The sequence below is a fragment of the Mytilus galloprovincialis genome, chromosome 3, assembly GCF_965363235.1.
Source record: "Mytilus galloprovincialis chromosome 3, xbMytGall1.hap1.1, whole genome shotgun sequence".
Taxonomy (NCBI): Eukaryota; Metazoa; Mollusca; class Bivalvia; order Mytilida; family Mytilidae; genus Mytilus; species Mytilus galloprovincialis.
This window is the reverse complement of record NC_134840.1, coordinates 103,849,088-103,873,127: the sequence shown is the minus strand read 5'-3', so window position 1 is coordinate 103,873,127 and position 24,040 is coordinate 103,849,088. Positions and strand designations below refer to the sequence as shown.

At 33.4% G+C, this 24,040-nt stretch overlaps 2 protein-coding genes across 5 annotated transcripts; one reads left to right on the top strand and one right to left on the bottom strand.

Annotated features, from left to right (window-relative positions):
• Window positions 1-4,415: 4,415 nt before the first annotated feature.
• On the bottom strand, window positions 4,416-13,349 carry LOC143069614 (uncharacterized). The gene is made up of 4 exons (XM_076244336.1): window positions 13,187-13,349; window positions 10,865-11,044; window positions 7,127-7,261; window positions 4,416-5,850 (listed from the first exon to the last, which is right to left on the bottom strand). The coding sequence occupies exons 1-4, from the start codon at window positions 13,269-13,271 to the stop codon at window positions 5,696-5,698; spliced, it is 555 nt and encodes a 184-aa protein (XP_076100451.1). The 5' UTR covers window positions 13,272-13,349; the 3' UTR covers window positions 4,416-5,695.
• A 4,945-nt stretch (window positions 13,350-18,294) lies between these two features.
• Window positions 18,295-23,226, top strand: LOC143069613 (lysoplasmalogenase TMEM86A-like). 4 transcript variants are annotated; one of them, XM_076244333.1, is made up of 2 exons: window positions 18,295-18,481; window positions 22,371-23,226. In XM_076244333.1, the coding sequence occupies exon 2, from the start codon at window positions 22,374-22,376 to the stop codon at window positions 23,067-23,069; it is 696 nt and encodes a 231-aa protein (XP_076100448.1). In that variant the 5' UTR covers window positions 18,295-18,481; window positions 22,371-22,373; the 3' UTR covers window positions 23,070-23,226. The 4 variants fall into 4 exon arrangements, with proteins under 4 accessions (XP_076100448.1, XP_076100450.1, XP_076100447.1 ...); XM_076244335.1 differs by lacking the exon at window positions 18,295-18,481 and adding an exon at window positions 20,678-20,776; XM_076244332.1 differs by lacking the exon at window positions 18,295-18,481 and adding an exon at window positions 20,741-20,878.
• The last annotated feature ends 814 nt before the right edge of the window (window positions 23,227-24,040 follow it).

Sequence of the window (24,040 nt, the reverse complement as noted above, 5' to 3'; positions counted from 1 at the left end):
TTTCCATGGAAACAGCATAAATGCGAAAAAAATCAAAGTGGTCCAAACTGGAAGAAACTCCACAGGAATGTTAACTGGCATGTGCTGATTTCCAGTTTCACTTTGGAATTTTCAAAATGGCTGCCGTTACCATGGAAACAGCTAAAATATCAAAAATTCTAACTCTTTCGTTATAACATCCAACTGGATGAAACTTTATGAAAATGTTCTCCAGTATTCCAAGATGTCAAGACAATATTTGGATAGTTCAAAATGGCCGCCGTTGTCATGGAAACTGAGGCCAAGTTTTGCATTGACCCTATGGAAAAATGCATAAAATCAGCATTTTTTCAGAGAGTAGTGCACCAAAGTAAATGAAACTGTATTGATATATAACATGACATGTGGCAAAGAGATGTACGCTTTTAGAATTTTGGAATTATCTACTGTAACCATGGTTGCAGCACAAATGTTCAAAATTTCCAAAAAAATCAAAATGCTGCAAACTGGATGAAACTTTACAGGAATAGTAACTGACATGTGCGGAGTTGCATTTTGAAGTTGGAATTTCCAAAATGGCTGCCGTAACCATGGAAACAGCAAAATTGTCCAAAATTTCAAAATGCTCTAAACTTAATGAAATTTTACAAAAATGATGACTTGCATGTGTAGATGCACTCTTTGACTTTGAAATTTTCAAAATGGCTGCCGCTCACCTGGCAATGGGGGGACGAGGGTGCCATCCGTTATTGCTAGCAATTACAAATCTAGTTATTATTCTTCTTCCTCTTCCTCTTCCGCCACTTTAAAAAATGAACTTGTCCGCAGCGTTTCTCCAAAACCGCTTGTCAGATTGACTTAGGATTTCGTAAAATGGTAGACTAATATGTCTAGGTGAGCCATCAATCTTTCGTTTGTGCATTGGGGTCTATTAAGGGCTATTTTGGGGGTAGAAAGAAGGGAGGGTTTTTCTATAGAACCCTATGGGATTTTATTTTCTAAAAATTTCAAATGAATATAACTTGAAAACTGTAAGTGGTAGATACATGCAGTCTTCAGAAATGATTATAGGACAATAAAACAAATCACATGAAATATAGGGGGAGTCCCTGGGAGTTCATCCCCACCCCCTTCAATTTGAGAATATGCTTATATCTTGTAACCGATCCAGATCCCCACCCCTAAACCATATATATTCCTGATTGGGACAATAAAACAAATCAAATGCAATTAAAGGGAGGTCCCCGGGGGTCATCCCCACCCCGTTCAATTTCATAATGTGCTATTATCTTGTAAATGGTCCAGATCCCCACCCCTAAACCATATATATTCTTGTAGGGGACAATAAAACAAATGAAATGAAGTTAAAGGGAAGTCCCTGGGGGGTCACCCCACCCCCTCTTGTTTGAAAACTTGTAAACGGTCAACATCCCCACCCCTAAACCATATATATTCTTGTAGGGGACAATAAAACAAATGAAATGAAATAAGAGGGAAGTCCCTAGGGGGTCACCCCTGCCCCTCTTGTTTGAAAACTTGTAAACAGTCAACATCCCCACCCCTAAACCATACATATTCTTGTATGGGACAATAAAACAAATCACATGAAATTAAATGGAAGTTCCTGGGGGTCACCCCCACCCCGTTCAATTTGAGAATGTACTATTATCTTTTAAGCGGTCCAGATCCCCACCCCTAAACCATATATATTCTTGTAGGTGACAATAAAACAAATGAAATGAAATAAAAGGGAAGTCTGGAGGGGGTCACCCCACCCCCTCTTGTTTGAAAACTTGTGAACGGTCAACATCCCCACCCTAAACCATATATATTCTTGTAGGGGACAATAAAACAAATGAAATTAAATTAAAGGGAAGTTCCTGGGGGTCGCCCCACCCTGTTCAATTTGAGAATGTGCTATTATCTTGTAAACGTTCCAGATCCCCACCCTAAAACCATATATATTCTTGTAGGGGACAATAAAACAAATCAAATGAAATGTAGGTAACTTCCCTGGGGGATCACCCCCACCCCTCCTGTTTGAATACTTGTAAATGGTGGAGATCCCTACTCGTAAGCCATATATATTCTTGGGACAAAAAATCAAATCAAATGAACATATGAATGGCGAGTTATGGGAGCTTTGTTTGGGAGACTTCGTAACAGCATCCTGTTACAATTACTTCTTGTTTTACACTAAAATCAAAGTAAATGTTTCTGAACATTTAAAACGTGACATTTAGTATATGATAAGTAGTCTTCTATATAAAAAAAAATGTGTACCAACATAATTATTGAAATTGTTAAAAAAAAAAAAAAAAAAAAATGTTGCTTTTTGTAGTTTATACCTATTGAGATTGGGGAGAGCAACTGCAGTTTCATTCTTTCTGTAAAGTTATGTTTTTAGAATCTTTCTCCAATTAAGTAGCACCGCAATTGATGAGTAATTACCCACTAAAATGAGTTAATGTATATGAACACTAAAAATGTCACATAAAGTATATATATGATAAGTAGTCATCAATTAAAAAATAATTTTGCGTACCAACATAATTATTGTAGTGGTCATTTTTTTTTTCTCATTTTTTTTTTAAATATTGCTTTTTGTAGTTTAAAGCTATTTATTCATGAATTTTACAGATATATCAAAATGTGGGATCTGGAAACAAACTTCACACAGCTTTTATATCAATCATATTTGATTTTATAAGTACATGTATCCCTGTGATGAGAGTTGTAAATGGGAACTTTATCAATGGAAAATTAAAACTGAATAGATTTTTCAGTCCTCACTTTCTTGAGAATATTGTCACAAAAAATTGAGAATAGTCTTAGCCTGCCGTTCAGTTAACGTTGTATATAATTAAAATTTTAAAATATAATGTAGTAGTTGTTAAATTCAATTGAATTTTAGATAATTAACTCCCAACTTAAATCAAATGTTTTGATTTAGAAGGTGCAGATCTCATTGGTCCAAATTGTCTCTATGATGAATTCTTGACTAAGGAAATGAAATAACAATAAACAACAATTAGTTTCATTATTGTCAGCCTTTCTATATGTTCTAGCTGTTCTTTTGCTCATTCTTTGTATGTAGACTATCAAAAGATACCCCCCTAAAAATTGGAACAATGGCCGTCTTTTCCCTTCAGAGCTCTTCAGCTCTTTGATTTATTATGGGTCCAGTTTTCACGTTGGTCCAAAGCATGGTCCAAAATTAAACTTTGTTTGATTTCAACAAAAATTGAATCCTTGGGGTTCTTTGATATGCTGAATCTAAACATGTACTTAGATTTTTTATTATGGGCCCAGTTTTCAAGTTGGTCTAAATCGTGGTCCAAAATTAAACTTTCATTGATTTCAACAAAAATTGAATCCTTGGGGTTCTTTGATATGCTGAATCTAAACATGTACTTAGATTTTTGATTATAGGCCCAGTTTTCAAGTTGGTCCAAATTGGGGTCCAAAATTAAACCAAAATTAAACTTTGTTTGATTTCAACAAAAATTATATATTTGGGGTTCTTTAATATGTGATATGAGAGCTGGGGCATCACCTGTGTTCCATGGACACATTCCCCATTATTTATTTCTACCATTGAATGAGTGTGATAAGATAGTTCTTCCAAAGACAGTAAAGCTGTGATATCTTAGAGGATTGTAGTTTTGCAATTGTTTGGACATGTATCTTGTAAGAGCAACTCTTCAAACCTGCAGTATTATCAATATTTTTTTTCCACATTTGTAGAAAATAAATCTGAGGATGTGCATGAACAAAATAAAATCCTGAACCTTTTTGTTATAGTTGAGAAATAGAAATAGAAGTTATGTTACAAATATAAGGAAGTGTGGTATGTTTATCAATCAGACAAATATCTACTAGAAAAAAAAATTAAGTTGAAAAAACAAGGATTATAGCAGTTATAGGTTACTATACCGTCTTTAACAAGAATATGATAATTTAAGGAAATTGAATATACTAGAATGTTGCATACTTTTTGTTTTACCAAGCAGAATTTTAGACATAGGGATTCCAATCTGACCAGCATGAACTTTGGATGAAATTATATCCTCAAACATTCCTAAACAAAAGTGCAAACACTGCGATGTCTAAGCTGCTTAACTGGTCAATATTGAAGTACCGATATGTTGAAAGCCTTTAAGATCAAGGTTTTACTACTGGTAGGTATTAAATATAGACCAATGAACCTTGAAAAACAAGGTCACGGTCAGAATAACTTAGCAAGACTGACTTGTTCTGCTTACAATCATTGCCTTCACCTAATATACTTTACCTTTTGATAATATTCAGACTACTATGAAAGCATTGACCAATGAACCAAGAAAATGAGGTCAAGGTCAGATGAACCTTTCTAGAGACATATACATCTTATAATAAATTTGGTAATTTCTGATGGCGTTATATATTTGGCATCACAAAATTAATAAAATTTTAATATAAAATTTGAAAAATTGTTTAAACAATATATGTAAATAGACAACAATGTGCGTATTAGCTCTTAAACAGAACAAATGAAATCATGTATATAAAAAAAAGTAAAACAAAACAACTCTTAAATAAAATACAACCTGATTTCAATAAGTTAGCAAAATATTTAAAATAAGTCTTTGTCTTGTGTTAATAAAAATGCTGCTTAATTGTAAAGCTTTTCATACATTAAAGTACAAGATGAATTGCAATATACAGTGATAAAGAACAAAGATATGCCACACACGGTCAGAAAAAAATTGTACAATAAGCTTAATCTATTTATCATTAAATATGGATTTTATTAATAATATGTTTTAAGATGCTTTTTGTTGATTATGAGGGTCTGACTTTTTTGTTGTTTTAAAATATTTAACCACACTAAACCTAAAGATTGATACCTTAGACGCCAAGGATATAATCTATTAAGTTGACATATCATTGCAAGTTCAACTAGTTTCATTTGTTTACAAAAATTGAGTGTTCAAAACTATTGTTAAAGTTAAGATTTGAACTTGTTCAAGACTACTGAAGTTATTAGACAATGATTTATCACTCAAGTTGTCTTTTATATGTGCCATTGGGTTGCTGTCTTTTTGATGTTAGCACCAAGATTTCTTCTATTTTTAATGATATTTTTTTTTTCTCATATTTTCAAAAAAAATTTAGGCAATGCATTGGAACAACTTTTGTCCCTACATCTCAATACACTTCTGGCAAATTATTTAGTCCTGTTTATTTCTAATACTTTTGCATACACTTCAACATATATATGAAAATCAAAAGACATTTTTATCTGCCAAGAGATTTAATTTAAAAGATAAGTACCAGTACCTGAATCTAAAAAATAAATTACTTACAATAAAACGCACACAAACCTATCTTGAAAAATATACATTGGCTGTTGAAAAAAACTTCATTTGAACTTCATTAAATTGTTTAATCCTTTTAAGTTTAAAGATTACACTAAATGCTTTAATATTTATACTCAAAGTACTGGTGACTATCATTTGAGAGCTGTTCCAAAATTGATAAGTGAGAGTAAAAAATGCCTCCCAAACCTTATATGTATGTTTAATTCTGGACGAGCCCTTAACTTATTTTTTATTTTTTGAATAGATTTGAAATATAAACTAGTTAAAAAGACAAATTACAGATCTTTACATTGAGTATTGCGAGGATCTGTCAATATAATAAAAAAAAGCTTTGATTCTAATGAAAACATGATTTATAGTTCTGGCCGTTTTGAATTCCTACACACATCAGATATTTTTTCTAAAGCTGCTTTACAACTTTTGTCATCTTTGGCACAACAGGAGATAACATGAAGATTAGATGAACTTGGAAAGTCTATAGTCTTCTCCATTGCTTCTGGTTTCTCATCTAAAAATAGAATTTTTAAAAGTTTTAGAAGAAGAATTAAGAGATGAATTTTGCAATAAAATTGTGACTTTTAATTATTTGTGGTAATCATCACTAAAATTGAGAATGGAAGTGGGGAATGTGTCAAAGAGACAACAACACGACCATAGAGCAGACAACAGCAGAAGGTCACCAACAGGTCTTCAATGTAACAAGAAATTCCCGCAACCAGAGGCGTCCTTCAGCTGGCCCCTAAACAAACATATACTTGTTCAGTGATAATGAACGCCATCCTAAACTCCAAATTGTACACAAGAAACTAAAAGTTAAAATAAAACAAGACTAACAAAGGCCAGAGGCTCCTGACTTGGGACAGGAGCAAACATGCGGCGATTAAATTTGTTTTGTTAGATCTCAACCCTCCCCCTGTACCTCTAGCTAATGCAGAAAAAACAAACGCATAACAATACGCACATTAAAATTCAGTTCAAGTCTGATGTCAGAAGATGTAACCAAAGAAAATAAACAAAATGACAATAATACATAAATAACATTAGACTACTAGCAGTTAACTGACATGCCAGCTCCAGACCAATTAAACTGATTGAAAAATTATGTCTTCATCATATAAATATCAGGCACAATCCTCCCTGTGAGGGTTTTAGTATCATACCGTCATAACATATATGAGAAGAACATAACCCATGTCATGCCAACAACTAGTTTATAAATAAATGTGTTTAGTTTGGTACAAAGACCCTATAAGTGAATCAATATTAAAGCCAAAATATGCAATCTTTAATGACCTGACAACAGTATCCTAACTATATCCCTTCTTAATAAGTCTATTTAAAGGTTTTGTAAGCTTCTGAGGTGAATACTGACATTTTGTGCTTTATAAAGCATATTTCCATAAAATATTGGATGTGAAATACTTGAAACTGTTTGTTTGATTATAAAAGTTCTAAATGGAGCTTCCTAGGGAAACCTTGCAGAGAATATATATCGTAAAAATTCAAACATAAAACACATGTGTTGCTACTGAAACTGAACCTTGACCTTGTGTGTGCAAGGAACATATTTGGACGAAGTGTGCATTTATGTTTACAAAAAAATGAAATAAAAGTTTTTAAGAGCCTAAAATTTTCAACCATCATATTAATAGTTAAGGATATTTACTTTGCCTTCGCTTTGTCTACTTAAATATTTGTATTGGACAGAAGAAGTTTAATTCAAATTTATATAAATGATTGATTTTGTTTTGTTTGGTTCATGAATTTTTATGAATGAAACCTACCAGTTATGTCAGATTTATTGAGTATAAGTACACATGGAATGTCATCTAAATCTCTCTCCTGTAGAATGGAGGTGACATCTTCCCTCAGTGATCTCATAACATCTTTATCACTGCTGTCTACTACTATAACTAATACTGCAAAACAAGGGGAGTAATTATGAATTAAATGAGATGTGTAATATACAGACATGAGCAAACCGATCACACAATTAACTAAAAGACATTGAGAATACAAAATATAGTCTTCAAAAAAAGATAGGAGTCTATACAATATGTCAAGCTTTAAATTGTCCCTTGCCTTAAGGATATACTTAGGTGATGTCCCTTGCCTTAAGGATGTACTTAGATGATCTAAGGGGTGACCATCTAAGGTATACAATATGTCAAGCTTTAAATTGTCCCCTGTCTTAAGGATGTACTTAGGTGATGTCCCCTGCCTTAAGGATGTACTTAGGTGATGTCCCCTGCCTTAAGGATGTACTTAGGTGATGTCCCCTACCTTAAGGATGTACTTAGGTGATGTCCCCTGCCTTAAGGATGTACTTAGGTGATGTCCCCTGCCTTAAGGATGTACTTAGGTGATGTCCCCTGCCTTAAGGATGTACTTAGGTGATGTCCCCTGCCTTAATGATGTACTTAGGTGATAACCCCTGCCTTAAGGATGTACTTAGGTGATCTAAGGTCAAATTTATCAAATCAAGAAATCAAAATTTATACTTTAAGATGGAAGAGTATTAGTTAAGGATAAAAATAAGCTAAAAATAATGATAGGTCATTGAGCTCCTTTTCGAGATATTTGATATATAAAATATGGTGGGGAAAAGGCTCACTTGGTCTTTTACCTAATATTTGTATGGCTATTATTTCGGTTTCAAATCAAAAGAAAGAAAATAAAGAATCTGCTTCAATTTTGTCAAATGACCTTTTATGAGCTTTTAAGTCTTATGTTAAAAAATAAATAGTGTTCTGGGGCAAAATATTTTACCTTGCATAGTATGGAAAAACACCAAGGATTCCGAAAACATTTCACACTTATTCCAAAACCTCACCTAAGTGCATCCTTAAGATGTGAATAAATCATCAGAAATTATCAAAGGCCTGACATCATACAGAAACATACATGTACATTTGCATGTCAAGATTGAAAAATCAGTTGTCGATGCACACAAGCAAACAACAATTTATCAATTTCAATTACTTTTTTTTTGTTATACTCAAATAGTTATGACTCCTTTCAGGGTTCTCACTAAGGCGAGTCCATGAGTCCAGGACTCATGAAAATCTGTCTGAACTCATCATTTTCAAAACTGGTGAATCCAAAGATGCATCAAAATTTGTATAAACTGAACACTCATAGCAAGGATTTGTATCTTACTATACAAACCCTTGCTCATAGTCATATCATCATTTTATAACAATAGAAAAAAATAAATCTGAATTTAATGTCATTTTATTGCTCTTTTAGGTCATGGAGCCTTAAAATGATAAATCATATTGCAATAAAATATCTTCTTACTGTTGGGACTCACCATGGACAAAAATGACGAGTGCCTGCACTCGCCTTAAAAAATCCTTAGTGAGAACCCTGTCCTTTGACTTAATACAAAACAGGTAATATCAGGATGTCAGAAAAATTATCCCAAAACAAAGCGAAGGCTCATAATTTTTTTTTTTATTTCTTCGGTTTTAACTAATATTTTTACATTTTTGCAATATTGAAAGGAATATATGGGTCAGAATTTACTGTCATGAAATTTTTGTTACATCCAAAACTGTCTTTTTAGAAAATTTAAAACTACTCATAAAATGAAAAGGCCACTGTAAATTAAACCTAGGGATCAAGGCCTTTCCATTTCTGTATGCAAAAAGATAACTTGTTCATGCAACATGATATTAGTGGCATTTTTTCATTTCATTGAATGATGTAACACAGACTCCAAAACTTCTTGTAAATACTGGTTTTCAGAAATTCTATGAACAATTTAACATCTGTGTAGGGTTAAGTCTGTTCATTATCTCTAAACAGATTAAATACTAGCAGTATTCTGTCTAATTTTGAATCATATTCAAGAAATTTCACTTTTAAACTCATGGATGTAACAGGACACAATTTCGGTTTTCTTTTCATGTTTCTGAAAATACCGCAATCAATTTTTGGTGAAAGGTTACAGGATATCAGAAATGCATGGTGCAGATGAAAAAAAAAGTTGACTAAATCCAATTGGGTCCTCATACTTTTTTTATTATGAACTATTTTTCAAATTTGTTGTCTTTGTTACATCAAAAATTTATTTAGTTTCAGTGTTACACCAGATACTGCAGTATCTATATTAGCTTATCTTTTCATGGACCTTTCCTAGTATTATATTTGTGGTGCAATGTGAACTAATCTCTGTGTGTAAATTGGGTTACTTTTATTGATGAATTTTTCATTAGCCTAAATTTTGACAAACAATTCAAGGGTGTAACAATGAAACCATATTCTACACGGACTTATTGCAGCGAAATGGTTGTACCATTCTTCATCTATCATAAATCTGTTTACATCAAACTTAGCGTACCAAATTTGTCAGGTTAACAATCTTGATGATATCAGATTTAGAAATAACAAAATTAATCACAGTAATCCTTCATTTCATGTATATTTATGTGGTAAATATAACTGAAATATTTCATGTACATGATGTAACTAATGTCTGGCTTGCACTTCCTTCAATTTTGCAACCTTGTTTTCTTCCATTGAAAGTTGAAAAGACTGCATGTGTTGAATATGGTTATACATTAGTATGACATTATGTCATAAATTTTTCAAAACATCAATTGAATATTGCTATTATGTTAATTGGTTCTCTTTTATTTAATTTATTAGTGTTGTATATAAGATGTAACAAATTGACACTATTTTCATGGATGTCCAACACTTGCGTATTTGAAGTACTTCTAGGAAAAACCGTCCATGCAAAACATTATACCCGAATGTTGGAACAGTTTATCTCCGGGTAGATCTGCATGTTTTTGACAGGGAACATCTCAAAGCTGTTTTAAGTAACATTTTTGGATGTAACATTTATGACACAAAATGTTACATCTTCAATTTCTGCAAATATAACCTATTTTCTCGTTTTAATATGACATGTATACCCTATTAAGCACCATAAAATAGTTATCTAACACCTCTTATTGATATTAATATCCATATAGCAAAGAGTATTTGAAAGATACAATCAACTGAGACGTATTTTTAACCACATGATTTTTACGGACACGATAAATTCAACAAAATGTCCACCAAAAATCACACTGAAATTTAGTATAAGAAACACTTGCATCAGAAAAAGTGGAATTCTATTGGAATCATTTATATCATCATCATGCAAGTTTTCTTCCGTTTTATGTTTTATTCATTCTGAATCTTAATTGACTATACATTTTAAGAAATTGTCAGATGTAACACAAATTCCATGACAGTAAATTCTGACCCATATAATCTGTGTATTGCTGAAGTATTAAATGTGTTATACATTGTATGACTATAGCAACATTTTGTTACATTGAAGTTTTGGGATTAGTAAAACATTGTTCTAAACTAAAAATATCATCATTTACAAATGTACTACAATTCCTGAAGATTATTTACAAAATCATTCTAAACCTGCCACTAAGTAGCCTCTCTTATTCTGCAGGAAGATTATCAGTGAAATTATCATTCATTATCAATTAAAATGGAGACAAATATACCATTAGTTCCATGGTAAAACTGTCTCCATCTTGGATGGTAATAGGGAGCACCACTCAAATCCCATACTATGTAGATTTGTCCTTTATGTTCAATCTTCTCAACATTAAAATCGTCTGTAGGTATTGGTTTTATGACAGAATCACACCCTAGCTTCCAACCATACAGCATGCTTGTTTTACCTTTGAATAAAAAAATGTATTCATATTAATAAACTTTATCATTAAAAATAGATTCCTGTAATAAAAAGCCTTATGCAAAAATCAATGAATCAACATGCAAACAATTCAAAGGAATCAAAATCACAAACTCACCCATTTAACATATCAGAGACAAGTGTTTTTTTCCCCATATGTCTTTACTGGTTTCTGTCACAGGAATATGGGGAGTGGACCTCCATTTTACTGACTTTTTTTGGTAGTGTCTAAATTGCAACCCCACATGGAGGATGAGCATCCAAATATTGGCATTTGTAAGCTACATGCACCAGCATCTGGATTTATAATTAAAATCATTATTGAATGTCATCTGATCAGGAGTCAAACCATGAGATGTAAAATAAAAGTCCCTTGTTACTTTTTAAATATTTATATTTACTATAGTATACTTTAACCTCAATCTATTTCAAGAACTTAATTTGTCTAACATGGTGCTACAACATCTTAAATGGACATCCCTAGGACAAAGAAGGAACAAAGCAAGACTCACATAGTGGCCATATCAAAGGAAGGTCATCTCATTCCAACAAAAGGACTGACACTAAAGATGCACAACAAATGCTTTCAAGAACCATCAGCATCATCTGATTATCTATCGCAAACACTCATTCTTCCCAAGAAGGAGTGGAACTCTTCCTCCTGGGGTTGTATCAAAATCGTCAGTCAAGGCCTTTAAAGTCTTTCTGACAAAACTAAAATTAACAAATTTGAGGGAAGGGTGGTGGTCTAGTACTGTAGACTAGTAGACTAGCAGTGCATGGCGGATCCAGGGGAGGGTTACGGGGGTTGGAACACCCCTTTGTTTTAGACGATCAATGCATTTAAATAGGGACATATAGTTGGAAACCCTCCCTTTTGTCCTGGGTTGGACATGTGAAATTATCTATTCAACCCTTCATCATGCTGTAAACCGAAGACAGCTACCATTTTTTTTTTTAGTAAATAAATATTATTATTTAAAATTATCAAATGTGTTCTTGCTCTTATCCATACTATTTACTTATATGTACTATTTAACAATACACAGCATGTATAACAATATGATATCCCTCTTTTTGAATTTTTCATGTTAATAAAATGTCTACTAAAAATATAACTAGAGGCTCTCAAGAGCCTGTATTGCTCACCTGACTCTTCTTTTTTTTGAAATCATATAAAAAAAGATAAATTGGCTACACAGTAACAACACTTGGCCAGCACCTGATTATTCATGCTATGTTTGGTTTCATTCCATTCAGTGGTTCTCTAGTAGAAGTCATTTGTATGCATTTCCTGTAGGGTCCTATGTTAAACCAAGTCACCTCACTGGCAGCCATCTTGGATGATGGATCGGCTAAAAAGTAATAACACTTGGTCTGTAGCACCTCACAAGGAACATTCATACTATGTTTGGTTTCATTCCATTCAGTGGTTCTCTAAAAGAAGTCATTTGTATGCATTTCCCATAGGATCCTATGTTAAACTATTAAGTCCCCCACTAGGTGGCCATCTTGAATGACGGATTGGCTACAAAGTAACAACACTTGGTCAACAACTCATAAGGAACACTCATGTCATATTTGGTTTCATTCCATTTAGTGGTTCTTTAAAAGAAGTCATTTGTATGCATTTCCCATAGGGTCCTATGTTAAACTAAGCCCCCGTTGGGGACCATCTTAGATGATGGATCGGCTACGTGTAACAACACTTGGTCAGCACCTCATAAGGAACATTCATACTATGTTTGGGTTTCATTCCATTCAGTGGTTCTCTAAAAGAAGTGATTTGTATGCATTTCCTATAGGGTGCTATTTTAAACTGATTCCAGCCCCCCCCCCCCACCCCCCCCCCCCCCCCACCCGGCTGCCGGTCATCTTGGATGATGGATCGCTACAAATTAACAACACTTGGTCAGCACCTCATTATAAGGAACATTCATGCCATGTTTTGTTTCATTCCATTCAGTGGTTCTCTAGAAGAAGTTCAAAATGTTAAAAGTTTACGCCGACGACACCGGACGCCAAGTGACGAGAAAAGCTCACTTGGCCCTTCAGGCTAGGTCTGTAGGTGAGCAGCTAAAAAGGGGGTGCGAGTTCTGTATGACTTATATTAATTTTTTCATTGTACCTGCACCGCTTTTCCCGAGCAACAACACTTTTTGTGGAAAGTCTATGACATTGTTAATATCAGGTCTTGTGCATGCCAGTCCCATCTACATTATAATAATCACTAAATTGTAAATGTCAGATAAAATTTGTTTATGTTGGAGACGCAAGGGAGATAACCCGAAGTTACAATATTACCTAAAGCCCAAAAGTATATTTTAATAATGATAAATAGCCACGGTCTTGCTTAGTCATACATAAAAGTCGATAAACAGGTAAATAGATTTAATAATACATATACAGATACATATCTCACATATCATTGCATGTACGAATTCATAATTTGAGATTTATAGCTATATAGTCATAAACAGTTTACTTTTAGGATGAAATTTGAAAAAAAACCCTTACCGAAAAAAAGCCCTGCGGCAAACCATTTTACCATGCAAATGAAGTTTGCGGCATCCTTACGGCATTTGTTTGTGGCAAACATGTGGCAAACTTGCAGGAACTATACATATACTAATGTGATGTGTGAAGACACATTCAATTTATCTCTTTCAAAAATTACACAGCAACATTTTTAAAAAGTCAATTCCTGTCTTTATACAAACTGTCATTGGAAGAATTCTTGCCTCACCTTCTCATTAAAAAGAAATTCACACACCTAATTGAATGGGCATTTAAAAAGTCAGAATGTGGATATATATGTTCAAACTCTTTTAGGTCATTTTTTAGTAGCAATAAACAAAAAAACTATGTCAATTGGACATGCTTTGATACTATATATGCCCTTGAATTTTTACTCGATAACATTTTTGTTCGCTTTGGGAATTCCGTATATCGTCAGATTATCGGAATTCCAATGGGGACTAACTGTGCACCACTTATTGTGGACCTGTTTTTGTATTGCTATGAGTTACAATTTATGACAAAAATAAGCAAAGACCCATCGAAACAACATCTAATAAACAAATTTAATAATACTTTTAGATATTTGGATGATATTTTGGCTCTCAATAATGACGACTTCAGTATGTATATTAAAGAAATTTATCCTGCTGAACTTACTTTAAATAAAGCTAATACTAACAATGACCACTGTCCTTTCCTCGATCTTGATATCTATATCACTAACAGAAAGCTGAATACTAAAATTTATGATAAAAGAGATGATTTTTCATTTCCTATCGTTAATTATCCATTTTGAGATGGTGACGTTCCCTTGTCACCATCTTACGGTGTTTATAAATCTCAACTTGTACGATTCGCTCGTGTATGTAACAATGTTTTAGATTTTAACGAGAGAAATTTATGTATTACTAAAAAAATTATTACACCAGGGTTTTCGATATCACAAACTAGTCAAAACATTTACTAAATTTTATCATCGGTATAAGGACATCATTCGTAAATATAGCTCAACATGCAGACTTCTTATACGTTCAGGTATTTCACATCCAATTTTTTATGGAAATATTCTTTATAAAGCACAAAGGTGTCAGTATTCACCTCAAAAACTAACAAAACCTTTGAATAGACTTATTAAGAAGGGATATAGTTACGATACTGTTGTCAGGTCATTAAAGATTGCATATTTTGGCGTGAATATTGATTCACTTATAGGGTCTTTGCATCGGAACTAAACACATTTATTCAAAAACCAGTTGTTGGCATGACACGGGTTATGTTCTTCTCATATATGTTATGATCGTATGATACTAAACCCCTAACGGGAAGGATTGTGCCTGATGTTCATATGATGAAATCATAATCTTTCAGTCAGTTTGATTGAAGTCTGGAGCTGGCACGTCAGTTAACTGCTAGTAGTCTGTTGTTATTTATGTATTATTGTCATTTTGTTTATTTTCTTTGGTTACATCTTCTGACATCAGACTCGGACTTCTCTTGGACTGAATTTTAATGTGCGTATTGTTATACGTTTACTTTTCTACATTGGCTAGAGGTATAGGAAGAGGGTTGAGATCTCACAAACATGTTTAACCCCGCCGCATTTTTGCGCCTGTCCCAAGTCAGGAGCCTCTGGCCTTTGTTAGTCTTGTATTATTTTAATTTTAGTTTCTTGTGTACAATTTGGAAATTAGTATGGCGTTCATTATCACTGAACTAGTATATATTTGTTTAAGGGCCAGCTGAAGGACGCCTCCTTTTATTGCAAACTCATGAGATTTAAGGAAATACATACATGCATTTCAGTTTTGAAAAGGAGGCAGGAGTCATTCTCAAATGACACAATATACCTGTATTAAAAAAATGAACAAAGTAAAATCTCAAATGTGTATTGAGAATATAAAGCTAGGTAATAATTGCATTACTACAGAATTTAATCTTAATAAACATGATCATGATGGTGCAGTACATCAGTTACAAATTCAAACTTATAATGGCTTAAGTTTTTCAATAACACATACATGTATATAAAGTCGCTTACTTAATTATGTATGATCATGGATAACATTAATTATTTCATTAAAACATGAAGTTCTATGAATCATTTGTACTTACAAAATTACATACTGATTATCCCATATTATTGAACCAAAATGCCTCCTTGATCTCTTAAATGTGAAATGCATTTCAAAACACAACCAACATGACCTATCAACAATTTCAAATTATTAGCATTCAGGAAGTGCCAACTAGGCATGCCCAGTCAATATTGTGTAATTCCTGCAATGTTCTGGCAAACATATAGAATGGTCAAAGTTTTCTGCAATCTTGCGGCAAACATATAGAATGTTCAAAGTTTTCTGCAATCTTGCGGCAAACATTTTTTTATTATTTTAAACCTTCTGGCAATCTTACGGCAAACATTGATGTGTCTGCAAACTTTCCGCAAGCTTGCAGCAATGTTTGCCGGAAGTTTGCAGCTAGCGGCAAACATCTTCAAACACTATTTATTGTATTCCTGCAAACTTTTTGTTTGCCGCAAGCTTGCAGAAAGTCTGCTGCACGTTTGCGACAAACAATTCAGTTTCATAAGGGAAAAGACAGGACAAGACTTGAGTAAACAAATGCAGGATGACAATTTATAGGTTAAAAAAAGCAGGATGAACTAATAAAAAAGCTAGACCGAGTAGAGTGAGGAATAACAAGGCAGGAGAGAGATAACCATCATCAACCGTGGGCCACGGGCGCATAAAAATCACATCATATACTACTGCAACAGTTTGTCATAGCAGCACATTTGAAACGGTACGTGATTTTTAACACCGTACTCCTAACTATATATAACACTGATGTAGATAATTAGGACATATTGTTTAGATGTGTTTATCAACAAGGAAATTATGATTCAATGTTTTTTTTCAAGGAGATGTGCCTCTATGGATTTATCGTGAGTTTTGGAAATAATTTCTTGCTACATGCATCATCCGACGTTATGCGAATCCAGACAGTCAACAAATAACGATAAGGACAGGACTTATTCGGACAGAAGACGGACGTCAAATGATAACAACAGCTCACTGTGCCGGCCTGTGAATTAACCAGTGAAGTCCATCAGTAGGATGTTACATTAAGTATCAATTTGAATGTCGACTGTTTGCTGAATCAATGTGGTTTGTCACGAATTATGATTTTTTGTCTATACTTAAATAAGAAATTTGTATCAATAACTCAGTAGAAAAGGACACTCATGATTAAACAAAAAACTAAATCGTTCTGTCAATATGTGAATCATTCACTGAATTGCACATACGGAATAGAAAAATAAATGTGGAGGGTAGATAAAACCCAAAGTTTCAATATTAATATAAATTTGTAATGATTAAGTATGAAAATTATGATACATATATATCTTTTGCATGTTTAAAAATCATAAGTTGACAAATACCGTTGTGGATTATATTGTCGCTTGTGATATTAAATCATCTTTTGAGTATTTCATGATGCAGTACATACATCATTGATAAACAGATTCTATACTTTTACCAATATATTCAACATTAAATTATATACAGCTATTATGTTTTAGATATATTTCGCTTTTTTCTACAATTGATAAATTGTGTATTCTTTACACAGCAAGTTCATATTCAATGAGACAGAGTTTACATTTTTTCTTCAATTCTCTTGACACTCCGTGGATTGATTGAGTTATAGAAATGATGACTTGTACTTTTTTTCATCCGCAGCTGCCAATCCTTAAAAAGGCAACAGTTTTGGCTATTGGGGATGCATAAATACAGAGCCACGTCCGATCTGAATGGGGAAGTTAAATCCGATAAACCGTGTAGGAGAGTGCAACGCTCTCTACCGGTATAAGAGCCCATACAAAAGTTAACTATGTGCCTGACCAGATTCGGTATATTGACGCCGTCAGATTCAGTGAAGTCCAAAATTAAATTTCTCCGATCCTACATGCCTACTCATCAGTATTCTACCAATTACATTTATTGTTCATCTGATCTCTTCCAAAATGTGTAATATTTGCAGCTAGATGTCTGACCAGCACCAATCTATCTTTTGGCGTTTGGTGTCATTGTGAAAGCTCCAAAACATCAATTTGCTGTAAATTGTATTTTGATAACCTTTTTAACTAATCTATTATCCAAGAGCCTGTCATCAGGATCTTCCGTAATTGATAAAAGTCATAGGCGGATCCAGGGGGGGGGGGGGCCTGGGGGTCCGGACCCCCCCTTTCGTGGGAAAAATTTGGTTGATTATATAGGGAATCACTGAAGCATGACTGGAGCGGACACCCCCCCCCCCCCTTTTAGGAAAAGTTCTGGATCCACCACTGAAAGTATTCACATACATACCATTTAACTACTTACGGATTTGTTAAGTAAATAGTGAATGAAAATGGGGAATATGTCAAAGAGACAACAACCCAACCAAAGAGCAGACACCATCCGAACAGTACATGTATTTAATATTTCCATTGGAACTTGAGACACGCTCCTTTAATGGATTGCAGTTTTAAAGAAATATCCAGTTTCTTTATGTAAATGATTACAATACAGACATAACTACATATTGATTAACAACAAAACAAAGCATGATATACCATGTGCCATTTTATTCACGTTCTTATCTTTCTAAGATCTATATGAAGTGTAGAAATACTCAATCAATAATCTAGACAACTGTAACTTTACCGCTGACAAATGAGCTTACTTTGTAAAGCTGAATAGCATGTGATTTGAGAAAGTTAGGTACTGCCAGTACAATCAATAATTGTTCCTGATGTAACTTCATTGCGCAGGTTAGTTGTCAGAATCAAGGACATTGACATTGCGCTAGCCTTGAACAGTGAAGCCGTCATGATTATATCTGATAGCGACATTCAAAGGTAAGTCAATTAGAAATATACACTATTGTTTTGTTGTGTTAACGAGTAAAACTGCAAAGCATTAATTTATATTTAATAACTTTCAATGTTTTTGATTGAACGTTTAACTATTTGATATCACATTTGTAACCGAAGAGAGATGAGCTTCTAGATTTATTTGATATATATAGAAATGAAAGAGACACATTTAACATGTTTCCCGTAGAATGTACGAGATATACAGTAGTTTTGATTTAAATCAGTGATGTTTAATAAAATAGATATTTGTAATTAAAAAAACCTATTAATTTACTTATTCCTTCACAATCACCATTGATATCTTGTCACTGCCTACTTTATGGAACATCTCCATCATGATAAACCCCTAGTCACCTACGAAGTCTTATATTATAGGATTATATATACCCTTTAAAGGGTTAGTAGCTAAAAGGTGCAATTTATGCTGATACATGATGGTGTAGACTTCTGTGTAAATATTGATATATTATTTTCAAGTATTGGGTAAACGTACATTAGAGAATATACAAGAACACATCACTTTTAAAAATATCCCCGCAAGTAAATTTGTTGATTAGAAAAAAAAAACTGCACTTGTTACCCACTTGTTTATAACGGTTTACGTTTGGAACAAATTATTCGTCTGAAACTGACTGAGATGGAGCTGAATGGAACACATTATAATCGATTATTGGCGTTATAACATGCGACAATTGATCATTGGCAATATAACACGTGATAGTCGATTTTTGATGATATTATTTGTTACACAGGGTTCAATTGTCCTAATACGAGAATTTATCGGGTCAATAAAATTCATATCGGGTGAGGCGAAGCCTAAGCCTCACCCGATATGAATTTTATTGACCCGATAAATTCTCGTATTAGGACAATTGAACACTGTGTAACGAATTTATCCTGATTTTGTTATATTACATATCATAATTTTTAAATACAATATTAGGACAATATCAACCAAATATATTTTAGATATTCAATCGAAAACTGTGAAAAATTCAAAATATTAGGACTTATATATAATCAACTCAAATTTTCTTTTTTTTTATTAGGTCAATGTTATAAGGGAGATAATTCCAATTGACGTAATAAAAAATTGTACTGCAATTTATTAGGACAATATCAACCAATCAAATTGCGAGAAATTACTTTAAATCAGGATAAAACACTTGATCGATTATTGACGATATAGAACTGGCAATCGATAACGACCGATAAAAGCTTGGTTAAAAGTGGAAACTCATCTAGTCTGCAACTATTTTAAAAAGCAAATTTTTGGCGCTTAGCAATGTGTTGACAGTAGATTTTCTTTTGCTTTTCTGTGTTGTTGGGTTGCTGTTCATTTTCTCGCATAGATAACAAAACATAAGGGTTACTGTATGGTCTTCCAATACTATCTCTTTTAAAGCAAAGAACGTAAACAGCTTAAAGTGAACATAGAAAAATAAAAATAAGAAAGTTACTGAATAAGTACTATATTATTCATATTTTCAAGGACAACGCCCTATAAAGGAGAACGTTAAATGGATTTATCCATAATTGAAATGATCTGTAGAATGTTCAGCGTTACTAAGAGGTGAAACAATCCAATTTACTATTTTTATTGGGAGATTTATTACATAGTATATTTAATAATTTTATATACGGACTGTAAATGAACGATATACAGATCAGTAGATCATACTTGTATATAGTCTTCATAAAACAGTCTTTAGAGCTGAGGGAGTCAGACCCGTGTCAGGCAAGGTTATGATGGTGTTTTTTACATACATTTATAATTGAACTCTAATGTTCTATTATTCTATATATTGTATTGTATTATTTTGTATTTCATTGTATTACATCAGGGGCGGATGCAGGAATTTTCGAAAGGGGTGTGCTAACCCAGGGCAAAGGGGGGGGGGGGTGCAGGGGGTGCAAAACATATGTCCCGATACAAATGCATTGATCGGCAAAAATAAAGGGGGGTGCGCACCCCCGGAACCCCCCCCCCCCCTGGATCCGCCACTGTATTACATTGTATTTCAGTGTATTGCATTGTATAGTATAAAATTATTGTTTGATTGTATTGCTTGACCCTCATGGGTGTAATTTTGCAATAAAGATTATATATAAATATATATATAGTTTAAAACCAAACAGTGCCAAATATACGTAGACACCTGTTTAATATTTATAATAAGCAATTGTGTAATATGTAAGCTTTGTTCAATGAAGGTCGACCAAAAAACAATTCGAACTTAAGTTTGATTTTGTTTAAAATTTATTTGAAAGTGAAAGGTAAAGCTATTAATGTATTTAAATCTCGTTTGTACCTTATTTGCAACCACATGACTATATATTATAAGTTTACTGCAGAGATTGGTAGATAGTATTTTCAAGGTGAGTAAATATTAATTTTATCTTGGTCTGTCTGAGTGTGACACACCCCATTGTACACATTATATCAAGGATATCCGTACTTGAAACATGGTAGGTGAAATTTTATATCTTTGTATTTTAAACGTTCATTAAACTTGAAAAATCGATGATTTAATAATTATTTGTAAAATGCGCAAACGTTTAAGATCTTTTAACAAATGATACTCGTTCGGTATTGTGTAACACTGAAAAAGTTGTGTCAATAAGTGTTTAATTCGCTCGTATTTGCCAACCTGTTGTTGTCAAAGGACGATTTAGTTTTCAATGAAGTGGTTTCACATATTGATATTGTCATATTATAGAGAATCGAAGCTATATTTCCTGGTTCACTATTTAGAATAAGCAATTGTTGCGTCTTTTTTTTTTTATCTCGATCGTTTCTAATACATCTGTAAGTGTAATCTCATACCAAATCTTATTTTGGTGACCTTTTATAAGTCCGATATTGCTCAAATTTCTGACTGCCAGGATTGCAACTCCAAGAACCACCAACCATCTCACTGCCATTTAATATACATTTGACTCCACAGAAGAAAGGGTTCACGAAAGTCGAATGCGTTTGATCCCTTGTTGCTTGCAAGTATGGTTAAATTATCAGAAGGCGATGGTTACAACCCATGTGACACTTCAAATCGGATTTAAAAATAAACCAAACCATTAAGACATCTTGACTAATATAAAAAGGGATCAAAGAGGGGCAATCTCAAAGCATAAGTTGAGAAAAAACAAACAGCACCATGGTATCACATCTATACAAAAGCCAAAAAAAAACACATTCCACAAAACATTTTACAGAAAACACTAAATATCTATCAACACGAACCCACAAAGAACAGTGGTCTATTTAATTGCTCCGTGGCTCAAGGCTGATAAACGTCTCTTGTTAAACTTTAAGACATCACCAAGATCATTAATCGTCAATAAGCGTAAAATTTTCCTTTTACAACTTGACCAAAAGCAATAATCTGAAAATACATTACAAAGAGAGTTAGTTTTAAATAAATTGATTGTGGTTTGCTTAATGTCCAGTGGCAAATGGTTCATGCATATTCAGGACGAGAACCAAATACTAATTAATAATTATAGAAATGATAAGATCCTGGAAAATGAATGTATATTGCATGTGGAAAAATTAAGCCTTTCAACAGGGCATCTACGGACTCCTAAAAAGTGCGTTGCATTGGTTCTTATCGGACTGAAAACGTGGCATTCTCTCTACACGATGTATTGAATACATACACAACGTCCCTATTTTGACCTGACGAGGCTGCGTATTTATACATCCCGCACAATTAGTCTTCAGTCCATTGAGAAACTATCATAGGCACTGTCCACTCCGGCTCACAGTAATTAAAACAAGTAAGAAATAGTCATGGTTTCCTACGACACGGATACTGGTACACCATATCGGAATTAAAAAAAAATAATAATTTTGTTGCTTTTATTTTTACAGGACATGGATATGATGAAGACAAAGCTGTTAGGATATCTGCCTAAACCAACACTTTACCCCTTCTATGGGACACTCCTTTTATACTTCGTATTATACCAGCCATTTATAGGTTATCCTCCTATAACATTCTTCGCCGCATTTTTTAAAATCCTTCCAGTGTTGTCGTTGGCATATTTTGTGCGGTCCACTGTTAAAGGAAACTTGTCTAAACTTATGGACAATGACTATAAGAAATTCATTTTCATTGGATTACTGACATCCAGTCTGGGAGACGCATTATTAGTGGCTCGTACCTCTCTCTTCATTCCAGGTATGCTGGTCTTTGGTGTCGCGCATTTGTTCTATATCTTGGCCTTTGAACCGTCCAGTGGCAAAAGCAGATTACAGAATTTGTATATTCTAGGATATCTAGCTCTTGCAGTGACATTGCAAGCAGACATTGATAGTTTTATAATGTTTTGTCTTGTGGTGATATATATGTCATTGATTCTTGTTATGTCTTGGAGAGCTACAAATGCATATGAAAGAACAAAAACATTTTCGGCACTGGCTGCATGTGTCGGTAGCATGTTGTTTATTTTCTCAGATTTCCTGATAGCAGTTGACAAATGGAAATTTTCCGTACCATTTACCCAGTTTTTTGTGATGATAACCTATTATTCTGCACAATTCTTTCTTGCTTTGAGTACAGATAGTTAGTTATAAAATATAAAAGCTTATAATACAGACAATCAAAAAGAAATTTCCAAATGATACTTATACCTTAATGTTAGCTTTTTATTACATCATATGTAGCTTTATACATGTTATACCAATAAAATCAAGTGAAATATATTATATTCATTATGACAGCAGACACTTGTCTTGCTGATAACAAGGAAAAAGTCGACAGAAGCACATGCAAGATATCAGATTTATATTTTCTTCGAAGGTATAATGTAAATATATAATACCAATTCTAGAGCACATGATACGTGATTCTGGTAGAACCTTCATTGAGTACATTTGGGTCAAAAGAAATTGTGGATTTACATGTACATGTAACGTTAAATGCATAACAAACGAATCATATAGTAACACAAGCTAATTAGAACACACAAAGTTGTCTAAATAAATTATATACATACTCATACCAGGGTTAAAATATTATACGCTAGACGTGCGTTTCGACTACAAAAGACTCATCAGCGAAGCTCGAATGAAAAAGGTTAAAACTGCAAAATAAAGCACGAATTTGAATTGTATTGAGGACACACAATTCCAAAAGGTTTGCCAAATCCAGCTAAGGTAATCTACTCGGACATTTGAAGTTTTGTAAACAGTTGATTAATAATTATGGAAGGATGGAGAGTTGTCTCATTGGCACTCGCACCACATCTTCCTAGATCTATATATATCAATAATAATTACTGTTAAGACATAAGTGCTGACTACCTAGCTAGTGGTACCCTCGGGGAGGTATCATCCGCAAACATTGGCATCTACTTTTTGTTTGTAGATAAACTCTTGACCATTCGTTTGATGTGTTTTATCATTTGATTTTGCCATTGTCTTTTGATTAGGGACTTTCCGTTTTGAATTTCCTGGGAGTTCAGTATTTTTGTGATTTTACTTTTTATGTAATCGTTGTTAGAGATAGTCGTAGCCTTTGTTTTGATGAGTTCTTTTTT

Bases quoted from the DNA above. Each gene is read 5' to 3' on its own strand.
- LOC143069614 (XM_076244336.1), bottom strand. From the start codon at position 13,271: ATGGGACTGGCATGCACAAGACCTGATATTAACAATGTCATAGACTTT. The intron at 7,262-10,864 runs GTATATTTGTCT...CTTGTTTTGCAG, and splicing joins GTTTTACCATGGAACTAATG to TATTAGTTATAGTAGTAGAC. The intron at 5,851-7,126 runs GTAGGTTTCATT...TTCTATTTTTAG, and splicing joins CAATAAATCTGACATAACTG to ATGAGAAACCAGAAGCAATG.